The sequence below is a fragment of the Bubalus kerabau genome, chromosome 2 (genome assembly GCF_029407905.1).
Source record: "Bubalus kerabau isolate K-KA32 ecotype Philippines breed swamp buffalo chromosome 2, PCC_UOA_SB_1v2, whole genome shotgun sequence".
NCBI classification, from domain to species: Eukaryota; Metazoa; Chordata; class Mammalia; order Artiodactyla; family Bovidae; genus Bubalus; species Bubalus kerabau.
The window spans coordinates 111788868-111815919 of record NC_073625.1 but is presented as its reverse complement, the minus strand read 5'-3'; the positions used below and the strand labels follow the sequence as shown (position 1 = coordinate 111815919).

General features: G+C 38.0%; 1 protein-coding gene and 2 non-coding genes across 6 annotated transcripts in view; 2 read left to right on the top strand and 1 right to left on the bottom strand.

The window, feature by feature from the left end:
* Positions 1 to 27052, bottom strand: part of GTF2E1 (general transcription factor IIE subunit 1) — a 43154-nt gene that overhangs the window by 11412 nt on the left and 4690 nt on the right. For all 4 annotated transcript variants that reach the window (XM_055568312.1, XM_055568314.1, XM_055568315.1 and 1 more), the window contains exons 2-4: positions 26527 to 27004; positions 7941 to 8142; positions 1760 to 2001 (exon numbers count right to left, since the gene is read on the bottom strand). In XM_055568312.1, coding sequence (XP_055424287.1) covers positions 1760 to 2001; positions 7941 to 8142; positions 26527 to 26974 — 892 coding nt within the window. In that variant the 5' untranslated portion in view covers positions 26975 to 27004. The remainder of the gene's footprint in view (positions 1 to 1759; positions 2002 to 7940; positions 8143 to 26526; positions 27005 to 27052) is intronic.
* Positions 18655 to 18790, top strand: LOC129645150 (small nucleolar RNA SNORA70). Its single transcript, XR_008711239.1, has one exon. It is a non-coding gene; the product is annotated as a small nucleolar RNA SNORA70 (small nucleolar RNA).
* On the top strand, positions 25987 to 26058 carry TRNAW-CCA (transfer RNA tryptophan (anticodon CCA)). The gene has a single exon. It is a non-coding gene; the product is annotated as a tRNA-Trp (tRNA).

Sequence of the window (27052 nt, the reverse complement as noted above, 5' to 3'; positions counted from 1 at the left end):
TCAAATAATTAATGATAAAATCATTCATAAATAATATGTATTGTTCTGGTTACTAGGTCTCAAGTAAAGTATATTACAATTGGAGACAGTCCAGAAAAAGACAATTAAAATAAGACAAAAAATGTAGGTGGAGATGACTTGGGGGGAGAGAATGATTTGTAAGGAGAGTAAAAAAGAATTAGAATTATCACTAAAGTAATGAGGACATGATTGAAGTCTATGAAATTATTAAAGATATTAAAGTAAATTGAACTCTGAGGAAAATAAAGTGTAGGACAAATAAGACTCACTTTACAGTTCACTGGATAGAGTCTATTCAACTATCATAAAACCTAATGAGAGCAAATTTAGACCTAACAGCATATACTATTTTATACACAGAAGGAAATATTCACAAAAGGGAACCAAGGCTAGATGACTTATTTAAAGTCCTTATGATTTAAATTCCACCATTCTAGGAATTATAAACATTGAATGTTAAACTTATGAGCCTAATTGTATATAACACTGGCTAATAATAGTTTTATTTCCTTCGATTTTGTTACTAAGTTCACAGAAAAAAAAGGTTTGTTGCTTCAAGAATAGGCAAGAAGCCAAGCTGGGGAAAACAAACCATTAAATAGTTGACAGACTAACTACGATGTAATCTAAAATAACTTGCATCAAAATAACTAAACATCACAGCCAAGGTAATCAAAGGGAAGAAGGGAGACTGAAGTATAACTACCAAGGAAAATTTTTTTCCAGTTGGAATTAAAAAACTAAAGAGAATCACACTAGAGGTATTACCTGCTTTACCATCACTACCCAACTCCACACTACTTTTACAATTCTTAGCATACATTTCTTAGTAAAAGAAATGCTAATTACGAAGGAGAAAGCAGTTAGGAAAAAAGTAAACAAGTGGTTTTTAGTTACTGATGATTCTTCAGCATTAAAGAATCAGACTCAGTGATACATTGGTAATGATACATAACCTAGGAATAGGGGCAGGTAAGTTATAATACTAATGAAATCTGATTAGAGGTACAGTCTCCCTATTTCACCTGTTTCCCAGTTTCTGAGTAACATTTATCCAGTTTTAGCCTCTCATTTCCTACCTACTCCTAAACCATCATCATCCAAAGTCTCTAAATCCAGTAATTTGAGACTAAAATTTATAAAGTAAAATGGTGCAGCTCTCAAACTCCTGATTATTATGCAATTGTTAACACTTCAGGGCTTACAGAGATTTCTAAAACCTGGTATAAAGTTCTGTCAATCTTCTTGGATGGTGAGATACTTCTTTATTCATGTGATATCTTTTTATGTATTTCAAGCAGCACAACTCCTTTTTACTTATGAGGAGGCAACATAAAAAGTTTGGGCTAGTGTATAGTTAAGGCTCCCAATTCAAAGAAATAAAAATGCATGTAGAAAGGCAACAGAAGATTAAAGAAGAGATGAATCTGGCCACTTTGCATACAAGAGCACTTTTGCAAGAAATTAAGACAAAACAATGACAATTTCTAAAATCTAAAAACAGAGATTTAAAAAGTTGTCTGTTATTTCAACTAAGTTGAAGGATAATACAAGAATACTGGTTGGTTTTACTGCTTATTGCTCAATTTACTTTCTGCAATAAGGCAACTATTTTATAAAACAGATGGGGGATGGTTTTCAATAAAACTAAGAATTGCCCAGGCAAAATTTCTTACCAAGTCAAGTTTATTTTCTACTGAACTCAAGACATATTCATCTTACTAACTTCTACTCTTACCTTCTTTCATCTCTTCAGAACTATATGCTCCTTGGACAGTGCTCTCTCTTAACCAAATAGGTCTCTCTTTGGCAGATTTCCCCTCCAGTGAGGCTCGATGAAGATCTTCTTGGTCATCCATGTTAATGACAACATTCTGAGTGTATAAGTCCTCATAGGAGGGACCCTTGGTGGTCCACGCTTCCCGGTGGTGCCCACCTGCCAGGCCAGCAGCTCCAGCAGCAGTTGCTGCACGGTCCTTGCTACATAAAAAGATCAGAGGAGGAAAGAAAGAAAACTTGAAGTCTTAGTGCAAGAAAAGAAGGGCAGCTGGGGAAGTGGTTACTGAAGTATTACATATAAATGTAATCATGCACACATGCTTTAATAATTCTGAGAATTTGCTCTTATACCTCTGGGTGAAGTTTACATTGGTTAGAAGAACACATCATATGTATATTTAAGTTCCTTGAACTCTGAATCCTCTGGTGTGTACAAATGCTTGAGGTTGGATAGATTAAGATGTTTCAATAAATATACTTAGTGAGAGGAGAGAAAGATATAGTGACATAGACCACTTAAAGACACTAGTCTGGCAAAACTCTATGCCAGTAAAATCTTTGATGAGAATTTTGTTTTAAAACAAAACAAAACAAAAACCCAAAACAAAACACATGTTATATTTTTAAAAGCATCTTTTCAGCTGAATGCAGAAGAATTCAAAGTAGTTCTATGGGCTTTTCCCTGTCTTTCGTGTGCTGAGAAACTAAAAAAGTATTCTACAAAGCCAGACTTCAACTCAGAATCAATGTTCTTCTGCAACTGACCAAACAAGGCTAATCTTCATGGAGAGATTAACCTCTTTTCTGTCAAGTTGTAACTCTCCATCTCTACACCTACACTGACTCTCCATATCCAGCTCCAACCATTATTTCTACTCCATGGCAACCATAATCTATTTCTGAGTCTATTTTGTTTAGCTTTTTACCTCTACTAGCCATGATTTTTTAAAAAATTATTTATTTTTGGCTGTGGTGGGTCTTTACTGCTGCATGGGCTTTTCTCTGGTCGCAGTGAGCAAGGACTACTCTTCACTGCAGTGCAAGGGCTTCTCATTGCAGTGGCTTATCCTGTCGCAGAGCACAGGCTTCTGGGCCTGAGGGCTTCAGTAGCTGCAGCACGTGAGCTCAGTAGTTGGGGTGTGCAGGCTCAACAGCTGTGGCCCACGGGCTCAGCTGCTCCGTGGCATGTGGGATCTTTCCAGACCAGGGATGGAACCTGTGTCTCCTGCATTGGCAGGCAGATTCTTTACCACTGAGCCATCAGGGAAGACCCATGTTTCAGGCCAGATCACTCCTTATTTTTCTCTAGTCACTTAATGTTTTCTCACCTCTATTAAGTTTTAGTCTTTCTGCTGCTCCTTCTGCTTGTTTTACTTTCAATCTGCTGCATACTCTTTTGAATATACCTGATTTTCTGTGTCTAAGCTCACACCTTATCTTTCTTTGCCTGCTACTGATGCTTTCTGTATCAACATCTATGCATGACTCTCCCTCCCTTTCTGTTTAGACAACTCTGTTTTATTCCATAAATTATCTCCATGTTTCATGAACTACCTGCTTACTTAGTACCTCCCCTATATCTTTCTCCATATCTTTTGCTGTGTTCTTTTCCATGTCTACTGATTCCCTTGCTCTATATTTCTCTAACTTCTCTGCCATTTTTTCCCTAAAATTTTCCCATGGATCCTGAACTGTCTCCTGTGCAGTACCCTTTCTCATTCTGAGCCTAAGCAATACTTCATTTGTCTTTAAGTTCTGTACCACTTCTCTCAGAAGCCACTCACTATTTTTCCTTCTCTTTGATCCTACTTCATATCTGCTTACTCCATTGCTCCTCATTTCTTCCTTGGCCCACTTACATCTACTTAACTTTTTTGTCTCATGTTTAATTAAGACTTGTCTGATATATATGGGGGTTGCAAAGAGCTGGACACGACTGAGCAACTGATATATGCTGCAGTCCATGTATCTGATTGGCTCATTACATCTCTTCCTGAGAACACTATGTTTCTCTGGAGGTAATCTTGGTTTCATCTCATACCTCCTTGCCTCTGGATATCTACAGACCCACTGCCATTTTTTCCCGCAAAAGAAAAAAAAAAAGTACTCTCTCTAGCTGTACAAACCATGCTGATCTCGTCACTTAATCCATGCCTTCTAACTACTGCTCTTAGCTGTACCAGGGCTGCTTTGTACATCATTCTTTCCCACAGACTTATTAGTTATCTCCTCATCCACTCTGAGTTTAGGCCTACGAGGCATCTCTCTGTACCCAATCCATCTACCTGTCTTGCTATAGTTTAAAGTCTTATGTTACAGTTGCAAATAACTGGTTTCCTTCTAGCTTTTATTCCCTTCTGCATTCATTCTAATGTTACTTTTTGCATTATTTACAATGTTGATCTCAATTTAATCCATATCTGTTCTTCTTCATTCCTTTTCTCTCTTCCATGTTGTCTTCTAAAAGGTTGTGTTGTTGCTTTCACTGTGACTCTACTTAGTCTGGTGTAAGTTGTCTTTTTAAATGCTGGTCTCTCTTAACCATTCAGTCTTCCCTTCTCTCTTAGCCTGATCTGTGTTTTCATGTTTCTGTGCTTACTCTACATTCTGAGTCTATCCTCTCTCACCCAGTTGTCTCCTTAACTCCTTTCAATGTCTCTTCCATCTTCAGCTAATATTCTTACCTTGTTGTGCTGAGCCTGTCCTATATGCCTGTCTGCACCCACACGCATCTCCCTGAGTGGGCCAGATGCCTTTTCTGTCTCTCTCCACCCACTCAATGTTTCTCTAGTTCTGACTTGGCCAACTCCATCCTGTCCTTTTGCTCCTTCACCCAGAATCTTAAATGATCCACTCAATCTTTCTGAAGCTACTATTTCTCCATATCATCTTGAACACATAGTTGTCATCTATGCTGTATCCTTAGCATTAACTCTGAAGACTATCTTCTGAAGGTTAGTAAGTGTTCAGTACTTTGGATAGGACAATTCAAATAAATGTGAATATAAGACTACTTTTGTTTTCATTACTCCATTACAGAAACTCAAGAATGGTTTTATTTTGGTTTGAGGCAGGAAAGATTTGGCCACAAGTTAAACATTATTAAATTTGGAAGAATTTTTTAAAGGATATTTTTAAGCATGGATAATTGACTACACAGATTTTATTTATATTTTCACCAAATATACAATCAAATCATCAGCAAATGTGACACTAAAGGAAATCCAGGTGAGAGATATCAGAATTTACTTCTTCTGCATGCTTAAATTTCTCCTATGGAGAGAAGGTACACATTTCACTTAAAGATGACCAAGATCACAATTTAGTTTTGAATCCTTTTACATTACTTAAACAATTGTAGAATTTTTAAAAGATATAACTCTTACTCACCACTTACTCAGGGGTGAGGGAAGAATATTATTTCAAAACTAAATTTTTAATTATAATTTTTAATTATAATTTTAATTATTAAATTATATTAATATTAAATATAATTATATTAATATTAAATAATATTAAATTATATAAATAATTTTTAATTATTTCAAAACTAAGATTTTTAAGGTGAGTGTTAAATAAGAGATGATGGAAAAGGAGAGGTTACTGGCAAGGAATTCCATTTAGGAAGGATAGGAAAACTTTAAATATCACCAGTGGGTCGACTTGCTGAAAGGCTGGAACTGTTCATCAGTTCTTGGGTTAAATCTACTGACAGTTTTGCAGAGGCAGCCTCTGGTTCCTGTTCTAGGGATTAACTCGAATTAATTGGTTACAGGAGCCAAACAAACAATCATGCCACCAATTTCTTAAACAAAATAATGCATTACTATTGTCTGTGTACTCCCACACCACTCTATTGATGTTTTCCTTTTCTTGTGCTGGGGAAGGGTGGCTACTACAAAACTGCTGTACTCTGAAACAAAGCCTATAGTACAGAAAACCTAAATAAACACCACTTCCAGGATGTTGGATACAAGCAGTGGAGCTTGTCAAATGCTGGTGAGGCCACCTTCTAACCTAGCTCTTAACAGTCTTGTTCCTAACTATGTAGAAGCAATCGTATTTTGTTCTGGCTGGAAGTCAAGTACCCCATTCTATCTTTCTTGCCTGCCTTCATTTCCCTCTTTCTTCTTATTGACCAAGCTGTTGAGTAGCCTCTTTTTTGATTAGCAGTTCCATCACTCCTAATAAGAAGCAGGTATTCTGATATACTGAGCTGCTATTGGGCCTCTCATGTTGCTCAGACTTATCTCCAGCATGGACTGAGGGATACCTAAGTAAAGGTCCTGGAATGGGAGGTAGACTGTGGTAAATGTGGAACAAAGAGGTAGAATGTCAATGGTGGTGGTGAATGAATATTACTACAGTGGGGAAGGATCTTAATAAACAAGAAGATAAACTATATTTAGAGGAGGAAACACAAGTATAATTCACAAATAGTATTAATATTATACACTATACAGAAAGCAATCAGAGAAAATGTCTAAAGCACACTTCAATATGAAATAACCCATAAGCTTAAAATGTATGTATTTTTGTAAAACAAATTTCCCTCACAGGCTATTCTGACAGGGTTGCAGTATTATTTAAATGCACAGAAAAAGATATAACAAATAAATTCTTGATAAGAGACCAACAACCAGTAAGAAAAATTTTCAGCTATCTGTAATGTGTATGATACTGGCTGCCTATCAATTATGGCTCCTCTCCTTTATTTATCGATTTTATTCAAGTACTGATGGCTATTTGCTTCAAAGGACTCTGGGACCTTACTTAGTCTTAGGAGGTAAACCTTAACCAGTCTAAGCACCAATCATGTGATCTCATTTTCTTTGCAGGATGCTGGTTTAGAAATAAGCAAATACGCAATTCTGGCCAGTGCGACATTGGTGGATACAGCAGGATGAAGGTGGCCCTCTGAGAAAGCTTTCTTCCATCTCAAAACAGGACACAAGGCACTTGAACATTTTCATCTATATGTGATACCTAGAAAGACATGGCCATCTTAGCTAGCTCCCCTGGTGGTCCCAAGAGGACAACCAACAGGCTGAGTTCAGCAGAGTAAATATGAAACAAATCTAGATCCTTGAAGATGTAATTGAGCTGTGAAATTAATTCTGAGCTGTGCTACCTAAGGACTTTTGGTCAAGCTAGAATGTTTTTCTTACTGTTCAAGCTACTTCTAGTTGGTGTTCTATTATTACAGATAGAGGCATTCTAACTGACACATATGCTAGGAAAGAAAATTCACATTGATTTGTATAGATACAAAACCTTCTATATAATTAGATTGCTTTTAACCACCAAAATGAAATTCAGTTTGCTCAGAACTGCCCAGAACTGGCTTTTCAGCAACATCTATACCAGAGAACATAAAATACTAAGAGTGCTCCCAAAATCTATACAGTTACAATTTGGACTATTGGGTTCTATGGAAGGGAGTAGATGGGTATAAATTTTAAGCCATCAGCCTGAAACTGGAAAGAAGAAAGAAAAAGGGTAGAATAGGAGAGCACTCCCTGATCTCAATTCTTGTTTATGCTTTTCAAAGAAGAAGATAAACTGCTTTTTATGGCATGACAAAATGAAGGCTGCCTCCACAATTCAAATATTAGGATACATTGATAAAAACGGAGAGCCATAGAAAGAAGTATTAACCCATAGGTAACACCCACTTACACTTCACTCTCAAGAAAGTTGCACTGAAAGCTAAGGAAGGCAAGAAAAGTGTGGTTAGAATGGTTCAAATACGAATTTAAAAAGTGATTGCTGTATTTCTTAAAGAACTTCAGGCTTCAGAACTTGATTAGGAAAAAAATTCAGATATTCCCAAGAGGCAGAACCAATCTGGGACTAACAATTAGCAGAGTTGCAGCAGGCCCAAGCTGATTGAGTACTTAAAATCTAACCTGACTAAAGATTTTTGCCTAAGGCCCACACTGTTCTGCATTCAGTACAAACAAATTTCATCAAAGGCATAAGTTAATACAACAAGTGTGGCAGAGCTTAGAATCCACATAATCTTATAGTTTTTAGTCTCCTAGTAAATTACTTAACTAATCCTGTTCTCCAAAGTACAGGCTGTAAAAAAACAGCGAGCTTAAAGGTATTCTTGGTAAGAGTACAGAGCCTATACTCACCTCTGTTTCAGGGCTGGAATTTCTGTAGGTTCTGGTTCAAGTATTTCATAGGCCAAGTTTACATCCTCTGTCTCTCGAAGCAAGGCATAAATGGGCTCAATTTGTTCATTAAACCTTGCCAAAAGTGTGCGTGCATCTTTTTTGGGCATTGCTGATTCATCTTCTTCTACTTCTGTCTGGCAAAAGGTACAGCGGAAAGTTCCTACAGAGAAAACAAGTCTTAAGTCAGGGCACACAAATTCTTAAGACTAGCCTTTAGCAAACAGTATATCTCTCCACTCTTCCTCCAACCTTTTATTATTAAAACTTTGAAAAATATTCAAAAGATTAAAGAATTTTACAGTGAACATCTCTGTGCCCACCACTGAGATTTTAAAATTAACATTTTTCTATTGTTGATTTATCATATATCTATTCATCTATCATTTTTTTGAAGTATTTCAAGTAATTTCACCCCTAACTACAGCAGAGCAGATTTTAATCATAACATTTCTAACACATTTATACTTATTTTAACTTAAAATCAAATTCTTTACAGCTCCACTGAGACCTGTACCCTGATATCAACACTTTTCTTTTTGCACTGTATACACTTCAGTCTACATTATGGGGAAAGCCAAATAAATACCTAAAACCGAAAGTCTCCGGTAATTCTGTACATTGCCATAAGGCTATTTCTTCAAACTTACTACTTACATCTAAATCAGTTCAGTTCAGTCGCTCAGTTGTGTCTGACTCTTTGCAAACCCATGGACTGCAGCAGGCCAGGCCTCCCTGCCCATCACCAAGTCCCGGAGTTTGCCCAAACTCACGTCCATTGAGTAGGTGATGCCCTCCAACCATCTCATGTGCTGTTGTCCCCTTCTCCTCCAGCCTTCAGTCTTTCCCAGCATCAGGGTCTTTTCAAATGAGTCAGCTCTTTGTATCAGGTGGATAAAGTATTGGAGCTTCAGCTTCAACATCAGTCCTTCCAATGAGCACCCAGGACTGATCTCCTTTAGAATGGACAGGTTGGATCTCCTTGCAGTCCAAGGGACTCTCACGAGTTTTCTCCAACACCACAGTTCAAAGCATCAATTGTTCGGTGCTCAGCCTTCTTCACAGTCCAACTCTCACATCCATACATGACCACTGGAAAAACCATAGCCTTGACTAGACAGACCTTTGTTGACAAAGTAATGTCTCTGCTTTTTAATAAGCTGTCTAGGTTGGTCATAACTTTCCTTCCAAGGAGTAAGCGTCTTTTAATTTCATGGCTGCAGTCACCATCTGCAGTGATTTTGGAGCTCCCAAAAATAAAGTCTGACACTGTTTCCATTGTTTGCCCATCTATTTCCCATGAAGTGATGGGACCGGATGCCATGATCTTTGTTTTCTGAATGTTGAGCTTTAAGCCAACTTTTTCACTCTCCACTTTCACTTTTATCAAGAGGCTCTTTAGTTCTTCTTCACTTTCTGCCATAAGGGTGGTGTCATCTGCATATCTGAGGTTATTGATATTTCTCCCGGCAATCTTGATTCCAGCTTGTGTTTCTTCCAGTCCAGCGTTTCTCATGATGTACTCTGCATATAAGTTAAATAAACAGGGTGACAATATACAGCCTTGACGAACTCCTTTTCCTATTTGGAACCAGTCTGTTGTTTCTTGTCCAGTTCTAACTGTTATTTCCTGACCTGCATACAGATTTCTCAAGAGGCAGGTCAGGTGGTCTGGTATTCCCATCTCTTTCAGAATTTTCCACAGTTTATTGTGATCCACACAGTCAAAGGCTGTGGCATAGTCAATAAAGCAGAAACAGATGTTTTTCTGGAACTCTCTTGCTTTTTCGATGATCCAACAGATGTTTGCAATTTGATCTCTGGTTCCTCTGCCTTTTCTAAATCCAGCTTGAAAATCTGGAAGTTCATGGTTCACATATTGCTGAAGCCTGGCTTGGAGAATTTTGAGCATTACTTTACTAGCCTGTGAGATGACTGCAATTGTGCGCTAGTTTGAGCATTCTTTGGCATTGCCTTTCTTTGGGATTGGAATGAAAACTGAGCTTTTCCAGTCCTGTGGCCACTGCTTAGTTTTCCAAATTTGCTGGCATATTAAGTGCAGCACTTTCACAGCATCATCTTTTAGGATTTGAAATAGCTCAACTGGAATAGATGAGACCAATCCATTTTCAAAATTAAAGTTTAAGAAGCTTGTGTTGTTTTTATTTCTATAGCTTCAACTTCAGCTAAATTGTAACTTCAACTTGTAATTAAATTGTAATTCTTTAGAAATACCTCAGATTTTTCACTTCTACTATCATTTCACCTATCTGGGGCACCATTATCTACTTGGCCTGAAATTTAGCTTCCTAGATCTGGTCTTTGAACCTTTAGGCTCTGTCTCTCCAATTCCAAGTTCCTAGGCCACTGTTTTCTTTATCTCATCCTCCTGCTCTGAAGTCTGTCTGATAGCTGAACCTCTAAAGTCCACAGCATCAAATTGAAATTTCTCATCCTAACATTCAAGATCCTATATAACTTGATCCAGAAACATCAAAACCCAATCACAGTCCTTTACTTGGCAAGTAAATTCAAACACTTGACAGACAATATACATTAACATCTATTTTATTGTATATAAGTGCTTTCTTTCTAAAGTACTTCCATGTACACTTTTTGATCCCTATACCAACCCTGTAAAATGATGTCAGAACTGAGGATGTGAGTTTTATGATTTGTCCAAAGGCACACAGCCAACAACAGAAATGCAGTAACAGGAGCTACTGTATACCCAGTGTTTACTAAGTGCCAAGTACGGCCAATCATCTGAAGATGGTATTATTATTAGTGCTCATTTAAATCTGTACAATACAGAGATTCTAAGGGGTTAGGAAACTTGTGAAAAATCTTATCACTACTAATTGTGAGGTGATGGCAGGATTCAAATCCAACCTATTATGATGAAACTCATATTCTTAAACATTACTTGATACCACTGGCCCGACTCAGACCTCCAGTTTGGTTCTGACTCTCAAATGCCAGGGACAGCCATCCTTTCTTTCTAACCCAATCAACCCAAGAGATTAAGAGAGATCACACAAGCACTCAAGTGTCTGGCACACAGTAAATATGTAAAACATTTCATTTTAAAAAGCCTAATATATGATTGATATATAATCCCACCCTCAACCCCACTTCCCCTAGTAGAGAATAAACAATCTAGACATCTCTGCTTCAACATTAACACTAGGCTCTACTGATATATTTCAAGCAGAATAAGTTTCTCTACTGCTTCTCACACATAAAATATCCAATCACATGTAAATTCTTTGCTCATAAACCCTGTTTAAGTACTCTTAATCCATCTTCCTGCTATCCATATGCTATCTCATCGTCTACATCTATTTCAAATAAGTGAAAAAGAGAAAACAGCCTCTCATAGCTAAGAAGTAGCCCAGCACTCATATGTTAGGCTGTGGCGCTTTTCTGACAAATGGAATCCACAGATCACCAACATCAGATAAAAGCTTCTCTGAGTCCACGACGGAAGTGAGGCAAAACCAAGTCAATTTGAGTCTGTCTGAATACAGATAAAAGCAAGGTCTGCACAACCACCAAAACAAACAAACAAAAATTCTAGCTAACACAAGTGACTGCTGCTTCTTTACCAATTATAGTTTTAGCCTCAGCCTGGTCATCTCACTTCTGGGATAAGATTTATTAAGATACCCAATCAAAGAATTAGTCTCACTTCTTATCTTTTTTTAAAGCCTGTATTGAATTTGTTAAATATTGTTTCTATTTTATGCCTTGGTTTTTTAGCCACAAGGCATGTGGGATCCCAGATCCCCAGCCAGGGCTTGAACCCACACCCCCAGCATTGGAAGGCAAAGTCCCAACCTCTGAACCACCAGGGAAGTCCCTTAGCCTCCCTTATTGACAGTACCTAAGCCACAGCAAATCTTCTCCAATTACCTGAATCCTCCCCAAAATTATCTAACAAAAGCCCATATTCTCTAAGTTTGTTTAGCAAAGTCATGCTGAGTCACCACATGGCTCCCTATGGTGTGTGGCTTTCTTGCTGCAGAAAACATCAACAAACACGATTTTGTTTACTGTGAGCATATATCTGATGGTCTTTGACTAATGGACATCAACCCAAAGATCTGACTTAACTGAACAAGGATACTATTTACCAAAACAAAGAGGAAGAACAAGTTTGTTTTCCTTTGTGGGAGAAAGATAACAAGTTGCTTTAGATATCTGAATCCACTGCCCTTCAAAATGGATTTATTAGAAGTCAACTTATAACTTCTCGGAGAAGGCAATGGCACCCCACTCCAGTACTCTTGCCTGGAAAATCCCATGGACGGAGGAGCCTGGTGGGCTGCAGTCTGTGGGGTCACTAAGAGTCAGACACGACTAAGCAACTTCACTTTCACTTTTCACTTTCATGCATTGGAGAAGGAAATGGCAACCCACTCCAGTGTTCTTGCCTGGAGAATCCCAGGAACAGGGGAGCCTGGTGGGCTTCCGTGTATGGGGTCGCACAGAGTTGGACACGACTGAAGCGACTTAGCGGCAGCAGCATTACAACTTCTGAGAGCTCAACAGTGCAAATTAAGATTAGAAATTTTGATGTGACAATCAACAACATATAGATGGTAACTGAAGTCATAAAGTAAATCAGAGTATCCAGAGATTAAGGAGAGTGAGAAGCACAAACAGTCAGGGTATAAACCCAAGGAAAGAGAAATCCTTGAGAGATAGAATTTGATACAATCAGAAGGATAGGATGGTGTTTCAAGGAGAAAATGGTATGGTGCCAATTTTCAAGGTCAACAAGAATTGAAAGCTAACTTTTATATTTCGTAAAGTCAAAGTAAAAGTGAAAAGTGAAGTTGCTCAGTCATGTCCGACTCTTTGCCACCTCATGAACTGTAGCCTACCAAGCTACTCATCCATGGGATTTTCCAGGCAAGGGTACTAGAGTGGGTTGCCATTTCCTTCTCCAGGGGATCTTCCCGATCCAGGGATCTAACCCGGTTCTTCCACATTGCAAGCAAATACTTTACTGTCTGAGCCACCAGGGAAGCTTTATATTTCGTAACAAAAGCTAAATAGAGACCTTGGTTAGAGAGGTTTTAGTTTATATGCTATCTTAGGGTGTGTGCATGCTAAGACGCTTCGGTTGTGTCCGACTCTGCAACCCCATGGACTGTAGTCCACCAGGTTCCTCTGTCCATGGGATTCTCCAGGGAAGAATACTGGAGTAGGTTGCCATGCCCTCCCCAGGGGATCTTTCCAATCCAGGGATCAAACATGCATCTTTTACGTCTCCTTCACTGGGAGGCAGGTTCCTTACCACTAGCACCACCTGGGAAGACCCTATCTTAGGGTATTCTCTAACTACTCCAGGCTGCCTCAGTTTCTTTACCATCTTTCACTCACCTCAAACAGGACCAAAAAGGCACATAAGGGAGAACATGCAATCTAGACCAAAGAATGTGCCAGCAGAGAGAAAATGAAGGCTACAAAGATTCTTTAGGCCAAGTTTGACAAATGATGAGATAAGGAGGAAAAGATGAGTTCAAAAACACTTATGTTTGATTATACACACCCATAAACTACACACACACACACACACAAATCTAAGAAAGCTACTTTACAAATAATCCCATGTATTCATCACAGTCAATCTGTGCAACAGTATTATTCAAATCTAACATATGCGGGAATAAAGACTCAGAGGAGTTAACCTTTATCAGGTCAGAGCTTAAAAACGAAAATCACAAAGCCTAGATTCAAATACAAATCTTTCTGACTCAAAAGCCTAAATTCACTGTACCACTCTGAATTACACATCCCTTTCCTAATCTATCATCCCTGCCAGCCACAATTTAGCAAACTTTTCCCATGTGTAGGAAAGGCTCCAATTTTTAAAAATATGGAGCAGGGGAGAAGATTTGTAACAAAAAAAATGTATTTAACGAACATTAAATGTGTATCACATGCCTGGCATTTACTCTGCTGAGTTTTAATGTATTGGGATTGGCAGCATGATTAAAATATATCCAGATGTAGATAATTAACAGGTATTGAAAATAGAGAGAAAAAGATTTTTTAAAAACAGATATTTAAAAACTATAATTTAGGGTTGTCAGTAGTATGTGAAAGTCCCAATTCTATGACTCAGGACTTTTCTAGTGAAGGTAAGTTATTACTCCAAAATGAGAAAATAAATGGAGACCTACTTGTTGGGATGAGAAGAAAAGAAGAGGGAGAGTGAAAGAGTTTTATACAATTTTAACTTTCTCCCAAAATAATAAATGTAACAACCAAAATGAATCTGGGGCATGGGAGGAGGGGAGAAAAAGGACTGGGAACAAAAGAAAAAAAAAAAGTCATGTTCAACAAAATTCAAACAACACTTTCCTTTGCTAAACACAGAAAAAGAAAATTTAGATGACGTCTATTATGCTGGCCAAGGTCTTCGACTTAACTGTTTACTCATTAACATACATGGGACTCATTTTAATTATGCAAGTATTTAGTCAAGGGAACAATGAATAAGTACAAGTAAAACCAAAGTGAAAAAAATTGTTTATCCTCCTTAGTTTAACAAGAAGAAAATGCTTTGAAAATTTATCACAATTGAGGAAAAGGGATGAGGACATTATGAGTCAAATCCCCAAATAATTAGACATTATTTGGATTGTGTTTTTCCCTTCTTCACACAAACACACAATGAGTAAGACATTGGCTAATGCTAGAGTTCACTGTCAAAGATCTACCAAACATATTAATTGCAACTGGACTATTCAGTTCAGTCGCTCAGTCATGTCCGACTCTTTGCGACCCCATGAATCACAGCACGCCAGGCCTCCCTGTCCATCACCAACTTCCGGAGTTCACTTAGACTCACGTCCATCGAGTCAGTGATACCATTCAGCTATCTCATCCTCCATCGTTCCCTTCTCCTCCCGCCCCCAATCCCTCCCAGCATCAGAGTCTTTTCCAATGAGTCAACTCTTTGCATGAGGTGGCCAAAGTACTGGAGTTTCAGCCTCAGCATCATTCCTTCCAAAGAAATCCCAGGGCTGATCTCCTTCAGAATGGACTGGTTGGATCTCCTTGCAGTCCAAGGGACTCTCAAGAGTCTTCTCCAACACCACAGGTCAAAAGCATCAATTCTTCGGCGCTCAGCCTTCTTCACAGTCCAACTCTCACATCCATACATGACCACTGGAAAAACCATAGCCTTGACTAGACAGACCTTTGTTGGCAAAGCAATGTCTCTGCTTTTGAATATGCTATCTAGGTTGGTCATAACTTTCCTTCCAAAGAGTAAGTGTCTTTTAATTTCATGGCTGCAATCACCATCTGCAGTGATTTTGGAGCCCAAAAAAATAAAGTCTGACACTGTTTCCACTGTTTGCCCATCTATTTCCCATGAAGTGATGGGACCGGATGCCATGATCTTCGTTTTCTGAATGTTGAGCTTTAAGCCAACTTTTTCACTCTCCACTTTCACTTTCATCAAAAGGCTTTTTAGTTCCTCTTCACTTTCTGCCATAAAGGGTGGTGTCATCTGCATATCTGAGGTTATTGATATTTCTCCAGGCAATCTTGATTCCAGCTTGTGTTTCTTCCAGGTGGCAAGAATACACAGAAGAACTGTACAAAAAAGATCTTCACGACCCAGATAATCATGATGGTGTGATCACTGACCTAGAGCCAGACATCCTGGAATGTGAAGTCAAGTGGGCCTTAGAAAGCATCACTATGAACAAAGCTAGTGGAGGTGATGGAATTCCAGTTGAGCTATTTCAAATCCTGAAAGATGATGCTATGAAAGTGCTGCACTCAATATGCCAGCAAATTTGGAAAACTCAGCAGTGGCCACAGGACTGGAAAAGCTCAGTTTTCATTCCAATCCCAAAGACAGGCAATTCCAAAGAATGCTAAAACTACCGCACAACTGCATTCATCTCACATGCTAGTAAAGTAATGCTCAAAATTCTCCAAGCCAGGCTTTAGCGATATGTGAACTGTGAACTTCCTGATGTTCAAGCTGGTTTTAGAAAAGGCAGAGAGAAACCAGAGATCAAATTGCCAACATCTGCTGGATCATGGAAAAAGCAAGAGAGTTCCATAAAAACATCTATTTCTGCTTTATTGACTATGCCAAAGCCTTTGACTGTGTGGATCACAATAAACTGTGGAAAATTCTGAAAGAGATGGGAATACCAGACCACCTGACCTGCCTCTTGAGAAATCTGTATGCAAGTCAGGAAGCAACAGTTAGAACTGGACATGGAACAACAGACTGGTTCCAAATAGGAAAAAGAGTACGTCAAGGCTGTATATTGTCACCCTGTTTATTTAACTTATATGCAGAATACATCATGAAAAACTGGACTATTACTCAGCCATTTTCCTACCCCCCCCCAAAAAATCAATCCATCAATCAAAATAAAATAAGCTCAACTGTTTTGATATGTTACAGGTGCTGCAGTGGCCAAAGAAAGAGGCAGGATCAAATGTTTGCTGCTGCAGAGCCCTCATTCCAACACAGTGAAACTAATGTCCCAAGGATTTGCCACATTCTGCCTCCCTAAATCTTGCCAGTCATCTTCTGAGCTGCTTTTCTGGAGCTCATATTCTTCTGGGGAGTGGTGGTGGTTTAGTCACTAAGTCCTAACCAACTCTTGTGACCCCATGGACTGTAGCCCACAAGGCTCCTCAGTCCATGGGATTTCCCAGGCAAGAATACTGGAGTCGGTTGCCATTTCCTCCTCCAGGGGATCTTCCTGACCCAGGGCTTGAATCCATACCTCGTGCATTGACAGGTGGATTCTTTACCACTAAGCCATAGTCAACCCACTTTAGTATTCATGGGCTTCCATGGTGACTCAGACAGTAAAGAATCTACCTGCAATACAGGAGACCTGGGTTCAATCCCTGGATTGGGAAGATCCCCTAGAGAAGGGCATGGCAACCCACTCCAGTATCCTTGCCTGGAGAATCTGTATGGACAGAGGAGCCTAGTGGGCTATAGTCCATAGGGTTGCAAGAGTTCATTAGGAGTTAGTGGCTAAACCCCCACCACTTCCCATGGGGTCACAGTCAGACATGACTGAGCAACTAAGCACAAGCCATAGTCAAGACAAAAAATATCAGGTGTTGAGAAGTATAATAAAGAAAAGCAAAACAGGGAAAGAGGATAAAGAAAAAGGAGGGTGGTAGAAAGGGGTTATTGTTTATTATACAGGAAACTTAGGGAAGGCTTCTCTGATACATCAATGTGTAAGCAGAGACTAAAAAGACATAAAGTGGCAAGACATAGATAAGATAATTCAGCAAGAGAAAACAGCATATAAAAAGGCAAGGAACAATAAAGGGATGTCTGATGAGCACAAGGTACAATGTGGTTGCTATAGCGTGAGCTAGGGAGAGTGGTAAAAACAGTCTCTGAAATGGGGGGTAGGGTGGAGTAGAAGGGGATGGAGGAGAAGGGAAAAAGAGAACAGATAAACCGTGTTCTAAGTTTTGTTAAGAACTTTGCCTTTCTAAGAAGAGAAACCTTTTAAGGGCTCTGAATAGAAGAATGACATAACCTAACGTGATTTTTTTTTTTTCTATTTTCTACAGCTTTATTCAGATGTAACCCACGTACCATACACTTCACTGATGTGTTTTTTAAAAGGGTCAGTGGCTGCTGAGACAACTCACAAGCAAAGCAAGAGTGAAAGCAAGGAGACCAGTTAAAAGAGTAGTGCAAAGCCTAACCAAGAGGTAATGGCTTAATGTTTCTCAACAATTCTACAAAAAAAAAATTTAATAAAAAGTTTTTACTTACCCTCACTCAAAAAGTTTCCAGGAAAAACAAAACAGAAGACAATTCACTTCATGTTAAAACCAAGTAACTGAACTAAAAATATTTCAGTGAAATAAAGAGGAAACTATAAAACTCCAAGATACAGTACTAACATATGGGATTTATTTTACCATTCTTTAAAAATTCAACCACTATATATTACATATTTTAGAAATCAAATTTGGACATCAGTTTCCCTCCCAATGACTATTCTATGGATTATGTATATATGAAGAAAGGAAATTAACTGAGGAGCTTGGAAAAATATTGCCCAAAATTCTAAATATTACTTTCCATTATGCCACAATGTGTTTCTGAAGACAGCCTAATTAAACAGAGCATATTTTCTATATGAATGCTACTATAGGAATTTCAGTTCCTAACAAAGGCTTTCAAATTAACCAAAAGTGACTAACATTACCCTCTAAAAGCAGTGATAAAACATCCCCAAGCTTCTCTATACTTTTAAAATGTCAACTATTCTCCAAATAAAAGGGTGCTTTGAAATTAAGAGTTGAGAGAAATCATACATGGTACAGAATAGACTGACCTTATCATTTTACATATCCTTAAAAAAAGACCTACAATGATTATAGGATTTTCCCAAGGAATAGTTACTAATATAGTACAAGACTGGGAGCCAGCATGGCTCTGGAACCCAAATACACGGTCACTTTGCTGTCTCAAAGGCACTGCTTAAAAAACAAAATGAAACAAAAACAACCTCTGAAAATGACATAGCCACTGAACACCCTGATAATGCAAAAAAAGACTCAATGCATTAATAATAAGTGCTCTGCAATACCCTTACAATATGAACCTAAGTTGGTCAAGCATTAATAACCACAGCTGTTACAACAACAAAATATTTCATTAAATATCACTTTCCCCATGGAGGTCTGATGTGCAATGGCTGCAAACAGCACCCTCCCTGGTAGTGTGTATAGTGTGCTGCATATATGGGTTACCCTAAGGGACCCTAGAGACAGCCTTTTCCGGTGGACATTCATGTCTGGCATGCTGTCCCAGACAAGTATGTACTGCCTTTGGAAATCCCCAGGGCACAGTGACTATGGTCCACACTGACCAAGTCATACTGTCTATCCGCACCAAGCTGCAGAAGAAGGGGCATATGATTGAGGCCCTATTCAGGGCCAAGTTGAAGTTCCCTGGCTGCCAAAAGATCCACATCTCCAAAGACTAGAGATTTACTAAGTTTAAGGCAGATGAATTTGAAAACATGGTGGCAGAAAAGTGGCTCATTCCAGATGGCTACAGGGTCAAATACAACCCTAATCGTGGTTCCCTGGAAAAACGGTGGGCCTTGCACTCACAAGAGCCTTGGCGCTTTCCCTTCCTTATTCACACCCACAAATAAATCCTATTTTCCTGTAAAAAAAAAAAAAAGCATTCTCTTGCTTTCTCAGATTTAGCTTATGGAAGAGGGAGGGTTCGGTGGACTTGGGTATATAAAATAAAACTTTATATAATCATAAAACTTACCAATTGTCAACACAGAGAAAGGTGGAACGAGCAGGGACTGGGTTGAGTAAGACAGGAAGAAAACCTAGGTTTGCCATTTTAGTTTATATATTTTGAGTCTTTAACAAGTTTACATTCATATATTAATTATTTATTTTTAGAAGAAAGAAAACAAATGTTATTTTGAATCTCCAAAAACACTCAACTAACTCCCTCTTAATACACAAAAGTTACACAATCATCCTTGGGATATTCTTTGAAAGCACTATCAAGTCCTTTGCTAAAACCTTTATAACTCAAAATGTTAATGGGTGTATCTATTAAAATGTTACACCAAATACTGAAGTCTCAAAAAGTTACCATTTATTCTAATTTCCAAACTTCTTTCATAAAGCAAATTTCGTAAGTTTAACTGGACAAGGGTATGTGCATGAAAAAAGGAATTGCTATTATAAAACAGTAACAGACATGAGAGGAGCATAGTTATTTTACCTATAATAAAATTGCATTTGAAAAACCAGACTTCAGCAATGTACTGCAGAACATATAAGTTACACTGTAAAATATTCATTCATTTGCATGAAAAAGGAAAAAAAACCTAAAGCAGATTTAAAGTGTTTTTAAATTCAGAAGATCTCAAATATATTCATGATGTACACAATACAATTCCACCCCCAAAACTTCAATTCAATCAATGAAATTGGCTTCTGTCTTTCCTTAAATCAACACATCTAGATTTGGTCTAATCATGCATCATTCCTAGATTCTGGAGCTCATTATAAAGGGAGAAAAATATACTATGCCTGGGAAAGAAAACAATAAATTGAAGTGTAGTACTTGAGTGGACACTAAAGGAAGTTTATAATATATTCTCTCAATTAGGCCTAAATCGAATTTATCTCAACATACAGTGAGCAGGCAAAAAAGTATCTCGTTTTGATATAACTATTTGAAAGACAAAAATCAGTAGAATATTGTAAGCCAGCATCAAAACTAAAAAGCAACTCTTCACAAATGAGTTTGCTTCTATGTAAAATACAAAAAAGCATCAAAATACAAAAAAGATAAATCACAGATAATTTTTTTTTTTAAGTTTTCAAACCCTTAAACAAATTTTTTAAAAAATCAGCCCTAAAGGTTTTGGTGGAAAGTTAAGGGTAGAAGAAGACACTTATTCCTTACTTACTCTAATAATCACCTTCGTTTGGCCCCATCACCAATCTCCCCCAGTTCACACCTCTGAGCTTCCCAGTATAATTTTCTAATGAATCTATCCTGAGCAAAGATTCCAAATCAGCAATGAGCAAAGCAATCCTAGAAAGATCCCTCTTTATGTTTGTTTGTGTTTTTAGCATTTCAGGAATTGAACACACTGCTTATCAGACATCTTATCTTAAGCAGAAGATGAAGAGAAGAAAGAGCAGCCCGCTCTATGAAGTTAGAAAACATGAAGGCAACAAGTCTTGGGGCTTCCCGGGTGGCTCAGTGGTAAAGACTATGCCTGTCAATGCAGGAGACTAGGGTTTGATGCATGGGTTGGGAAGATCCGCTGGAGAAGGAAACGGCAACCCTCTCCAGTATTCTTGCCTGGAAAATACAATGGACAGAGTAACCTGATGGACTACAGTCCAAGGAGACGCAGAGTCAGGCATGAACCAAGCACGACACAAGCAAACAAGTCTTGAAAAGGCTCACTAAAACAGGACTCTGACAGCTTTAAAATGTTAAAGGAACTGCAGAGGAAGTTCAATGATGCAGAAATCAGGAAACCGATCTATCTAAATCAAAAAGCATACCTACAGTCACAAAGGAAGGAGGGACTGGACTCATGATTTAACCCCAAACTTAGAAATTAATATCCCAAGAAGAAAAGGCGTTTACTTGAATATTCTGAATGACTCAAAACTAACCACTGGAAGAGGTCCATTTCCACTGTTGGCTATTTTTAAGAGTTATTCATTAAACACTTTAGTTTAGTTATTAAAGACTTCTTTACAGTTCAGTTCAGTTCAGTTCAGTTCAGTCACTCAGTCGTGTCCGACTCTTTGCGACCCCATGAATCACAGCACACCAGGCCTCCCTGTCCATCACCAACTCCCAGAGTTCACTCAAACTCATGTCCACCTCTTTTACACTAATCTAAACTCTGACTCCTAAGTCTTTTCCAAGGAGGCACACAAAAGGTGAATCCCCATGAAAGCTATTGTATTTCCCCTACACTCAATCAATTCCAGAAATCTAAAACATTCCAGAAATAGCCGTACATTTATTTATTACTTAGAATACAACACAGATGTATATGTACCCACACACTCATTTGATGAGTTGAAGTAGATAATCTCTAAGCTCCTATTTATAAGATTGTATTAAACACTAATTTATAAGATTCTTCTTTAAAAAATTAACTTATTTCAAGGTTTATTTAAAATGGGACTCCCCCCTTCTCTAGTTGAATTCAGTAATAGGGGCTTCCCTAACTATTTCTAACCCAAACACCTAGCAATTTTATCCAACCCTACAATAAAACTACATTTATATGCCTTTACATGTTATAAAACTATATTTTTTAACTTATTAACTTTTAACTTTTTTAACTTTAATTATTTAACTATAATTTTTAACTTATTTTTTCAACTTTTTAACATTTATATATATATATATTTAATGGGAATATAGTATTCCCATTGCTAAGAATTCCTCTTAAGGAAAAACTTAAAAAACAAGAATAAAAAGCTATATGCACAAAAATATTTAAAGTGTCTTATCTATATCAGCCAAAAACAAGAACAATAAAAGTGCCCCAAAGGGGTGGAAAGGAAAATACAGGAGAAAAATCACACCTAAAAACACATTTAGAACACTAGAGAGAAACAGGAGAGTTGCTACATTAAGAAACCAAGAGATCACAAACTATTCTTTGCTATGACCGCGATCAGAGATAATACACAAAAGGCTGGTGGTTTTGAGGTAATCTTTTTCTCTTCAGAACTTTTTCTGGCACTATGGCTATGTAATTTTTAAATTAGAAATGAAAAATATTTCCATATCATCTAACTTTTAACATCTAAAAAGAAAATATAATCTCCCCCTCCCTTCTAGGAAACATGTTGCTGAATTTAACTTACAAGCATCATTAACAATATCATGGTGGTTGAGACTGCAAAGTAGAAATGCTAAGTCTATCCTCATGGTCAGAGGCTTGCTAAATCTAAAATATGCATTTATGAACCACAAGATGCTATTTTGCTGATTGATGGGGTTTAATGCCATGCTACATTTGTTTTCATTACAGAAGACTCCCATATTTCAGGAAATAAAATAACTGGTTTTGTCTGATTAAGTTTCTGAAACCAGGGACTACTGGGCAAAAGCTAGACTATTCCATTTTAATAAAATTAGCAATTGGAGAAGGAAATGGCAACCCACTCCAGTACTCTTGCCTGGAAAATTCTATGGACGGAGGAGCCTGGTAGGCTATAGTCCATGGGGTCGCAAAGAGTCGGACACGACTGAGAGACTTCACTTTCACTTTATACATATCAAGCATCAAAAATCTGGAGTTCAACCCCAGAACACCAAAGGCAGGATCTAAGTGGAAAGTATGGAAAGAGTCTACACTCTTTAAGAAAAAGAAATGGGGAAGGGAAAAAAAGCTATAAACTAAAGTGAGAAATCACTGGCTTATATGTGAATTAATACTGGTAAAACAATTTTTGCTGGACCCAATTTCCTGAGCCCAGAATTTCTGGATACTCATCTAGGAGTCACTACTCTCTGTCCAGTGGCAGAGTTGCCCATACACAGTTAAGAACTTTTTATCAGGGAAGAAGTAAAACCTAGAGGGCTTCATCTTATTCCTGAGTACCATATATTTACTAACATAAATCACAGTGTATAAACCTAAGAACTGTTGAAATGGGAAGGGAAATAGAAGCCCATTAGATAGCACTGTCAGAAATACCATCAATCTCTAACAGCAACCAACAGCATTGTACAGCTCTAGCTTAGAATGAAAACTGTACCAATTCAAATAGAGTATATTAACAGCAGAAAAACTTCCCTCCTTCTCCTCTGATACACATACCAAACATTTATTTCCTGTCTTCTTCAAAATGAGGGGGAGAGAAATGAATACTGAGCAAAACAGGAAGGAAACAGACAGGAAAAGACCAAGATTTCTAAAGGGAATATACAGAAGAACAAGGGAGGGTGTCCAGGTATTAATAGTGGAAAAACAAAACCAAACCTAACTGACAAGCAGGTTGAGAAGTCTAATATCACCAATCAGCGTATTCTTTCCATAAAGGAAAAGGCCAAATGAAAAACCGAATCATAATCAAAAGGCAAGTACTCTCTCAGAATGGGGATCCCCAATGATTAAGAATTTTCAATCATGGTGTTACAGGCTTCACTAAAGGGACATAACTGCCAATTAAGTTGACTATTAGTGTTGGCTGATTGGGGCACTCTCCCATGAGTGACACCAATGTAAAGGGACTTACTCTTGCTCTGCTGAACCCCTTCTTTCCAGCTTCATGTTGACCATAACCCCTGTATTAAGAATACAGTGAACAGAACAGGTCTCTGTTCACACTGGGCACAAACAACAGTTTCAGTTTTAGCTCTCTTTTTTTTTTTTTTGGTTAGCTCTCTTTTATAAAATGTTTTCATGCTCTCTGATGCTGCTAAGTCACTTCAGTCGTGTCCGACTCTGTGCGACCCCAGAGATGGCAGCCCACCAGGCTCCCCTGTCCCTGGGATTCTCCAGGCAAGAACACTGGAGTGGATTGCCGTTTCCTTCTCCAATGCATGAAAGCGAAAAGTGAAAGTCAAGTCGCTCAGTCATATCCGACTCTTAGCGGCCCCATGGACTGCAGCCTACCAGGCTCCTCCATCCATGGGATTTTCCAGGCAAGAGTACTGGAGTGGGGTGCCATTGCCTTCTCCATTCATGCTCTCTACTCTATCTCAACTCCCTCACACAAATAATCTTGACTGTATTTGGTTAGGTCACTTCTTCTACAAGCCACCTGTTAATTCCAAATAATTTCTTTCAGACACAAACCCTAGGTAAAATTTGAAGAGCATCATGAATCAAACTCCTGAATACTGATATATAAGCAGTGGGATAACCTCCTTTTAGAAACTTTCACAAAATTAAATAAGAATCAGGTTGAGTAAATGTAATAGAAGCATATTACTTTAAATTACCCTCTCTGAGGGACTGGATAACACCTTCCACTGCAGTCAAGAGTGACGAAGATGACCACTGTAACACCAACATCTGCAGAAAATCACAAAACCAAAACCCAGAGCTCCTTTCAGAAATCTGTTACAGTAAACAGCAAAAAAAATCATCAGACTTTCTAGTCTATTTTAAAGAGCTCCAGATATAATCTACAATCTTCCTCTATAGTACACTCATCAGTGCTCAGGATGGTTAAGATTTTCTTATAACTAAGACCTCTCCTAGTCAAGCCCTTTCAAAGTAAATAGTTAGGTTTAAACAAATTAAATATTTAACACAAATGTGAATTGTTTAAATGATTTTTCATCCAAAATGACTGCTTCACAATAGATAAGGAAAAAAGTCATAGGCCATCATGCTCTTTTTGCTAATAATCTTAATTGATATTGGTATTATTTCCCATTAAAAATCTTTAAAAATTCTTTACAATGTACAATATATAATATATACACAACTAAACATGTACACAAACCTGTAATTTTTTTTACAATAAAACATTTCATATGTGAAAAATTTAGATTATATTTTTAGATAGTTATTATAAAGTCAGATCTATGATTGAAAAAGTCACCTGTATTTCTGAATTCAGTCATAACAAAGGGACGATCTAATATAACAGCAGTGATTCTTTCTATAGGTTTTTACAGATTTTTAATACAAAATTGATCTACTGAGTAATTAGTAAAACTATAGTAAAAAAAAAAAAAAAAACTATACTATTAGTAAAACCAATTTACAAATAGCAACACAACTATACAAGTCAGCAATTTAAAGTTTCTCATGTTAATGTTAGATGTATTTTCAGAAAACACATTTTGTAAATTTTGTATTGATCAGAAAAATCCTTAAAACTAAGTATTTAATCAAATGAAGCAATTTATAACTCTTGTTAATTCTCTTCCATCAATGACTGGCTAAGAAACTAAATATATATTGTTAACCTAAGGGGAAAGGGTGCTTCCTCTTATTTCATCTGGTTAATTTTTACTTATCTTTTAGGTCCCTGCTATTTAACTTCTTTCAGAGGCCTTCCCAAAACCAGATTAGCTGCCCTAGTTATGTCCTCCTGAGAGCACTTTGCACTTCTACTAACCAAGTATGTACGTACTACTAATAAGCATTTATTATAACTGTCTGGCAGTGATTGGCACAAGAAGGTGCTCAAATTATTTGTTGAATGAAGAGATCAAAAGTAAACTCAGTAAGTCAGAATAGCCTCAAAGTGGTAGGGAAAGTAAACCTTTAGATTAGGCTGCAGTTGTAAATAAGGGATGGGAGTGGAAGAAGAGGTGGAAGGGCCATGGGTGAAAGAATAGTCCATGGATGAGTAAATTCCCTTGTAAAGGAGAAATGCTTTGCAATAGCTCCTAAAAGTAGTATGACAAATAGGACATTAAGACTAAGAATGACTATATGCTTACTTACACCAATATATTCCCTTTTATAATGATATAGCTTCCCTGGTGGCTCAGAGGTTAAAGCGTCTGCCTCCAATGCAGGAGACCTGGGTTCGATCCCTGGGTTGGGAAGATCCCCCAGAGAAGGAAATGGTAACCCACTCCAGTAATCTTGCCTGGAGAATCCCACGGACGGAGAAGCCTGGTAGGCTACAGTCCATGGGGTCGCAAAGAGTCGGACACAACTGAACGACTTCACTATACTATACTGTACTATAGAGCTTCCCAGGTGGCACTAGTAGTAAAAATTCACCTGTCAATGCAGGAGATGCAAAAGATGAGAGTTTGATCTCTGGGTCAGGAAGATCCTCTGAAGTAGGGAACGGCAACCCACTCCAGTATGCTTGCCTGGGAAATCCCATGGACAGAGGAGCCTGACAGGCTGCAGTCCATGGGGCCACAAAGAGCTGGACACAACTGAGCACACAATGATATATATAATCAGTTTAAAAACTATGTAAATCAATTTAAGATAAAGGATATACACTTTGTCCTAAAAAGTTACTTAAAAGAAAGATTCATTAACTGGAAAAATCTCACCTGTCATGGGATCAAAGAGCTGATTAGCTTCTAAGTCTGTAAAAGTACTACTACAGACAGGACATTTGAAGGAAGCCCGGTTGGTGGAATCTCTCTCATCGGTTTCAATCCTCCTTCTCATGTGGTCCAATTTATATTTTACCACATTAACAAGAGTACGATAATTGATAAAGTAGTAGTTGTGGCGAGTGGTTTTCCCATCTGCAGCAGTCTCTACCCTCATTCTGCATTTGATGAACTTGTCTCCCTTTAAATTATTCAAGACTGATCGAAGTTGCTTCCGATCAAATTTGAGAAGCTCCAGCATGTCCTCCTCTTTCACACAGGGGTTTCGGATCAAGATGTCCAAGGCCAAAGCATGCTCAATGCCATAAAATCCCCGGATCACATACTTGGCTAGCCGCTTCAATGCTGCAGGAACCTCAGTGAGGACATCTGGATCTGCCATCTTTAGCAGCAAACTTCAACTTTAAATGTACTGTCAGAAAAAAAAAGAGAAAATTAGCTAGAATACAGACAAAGCAAC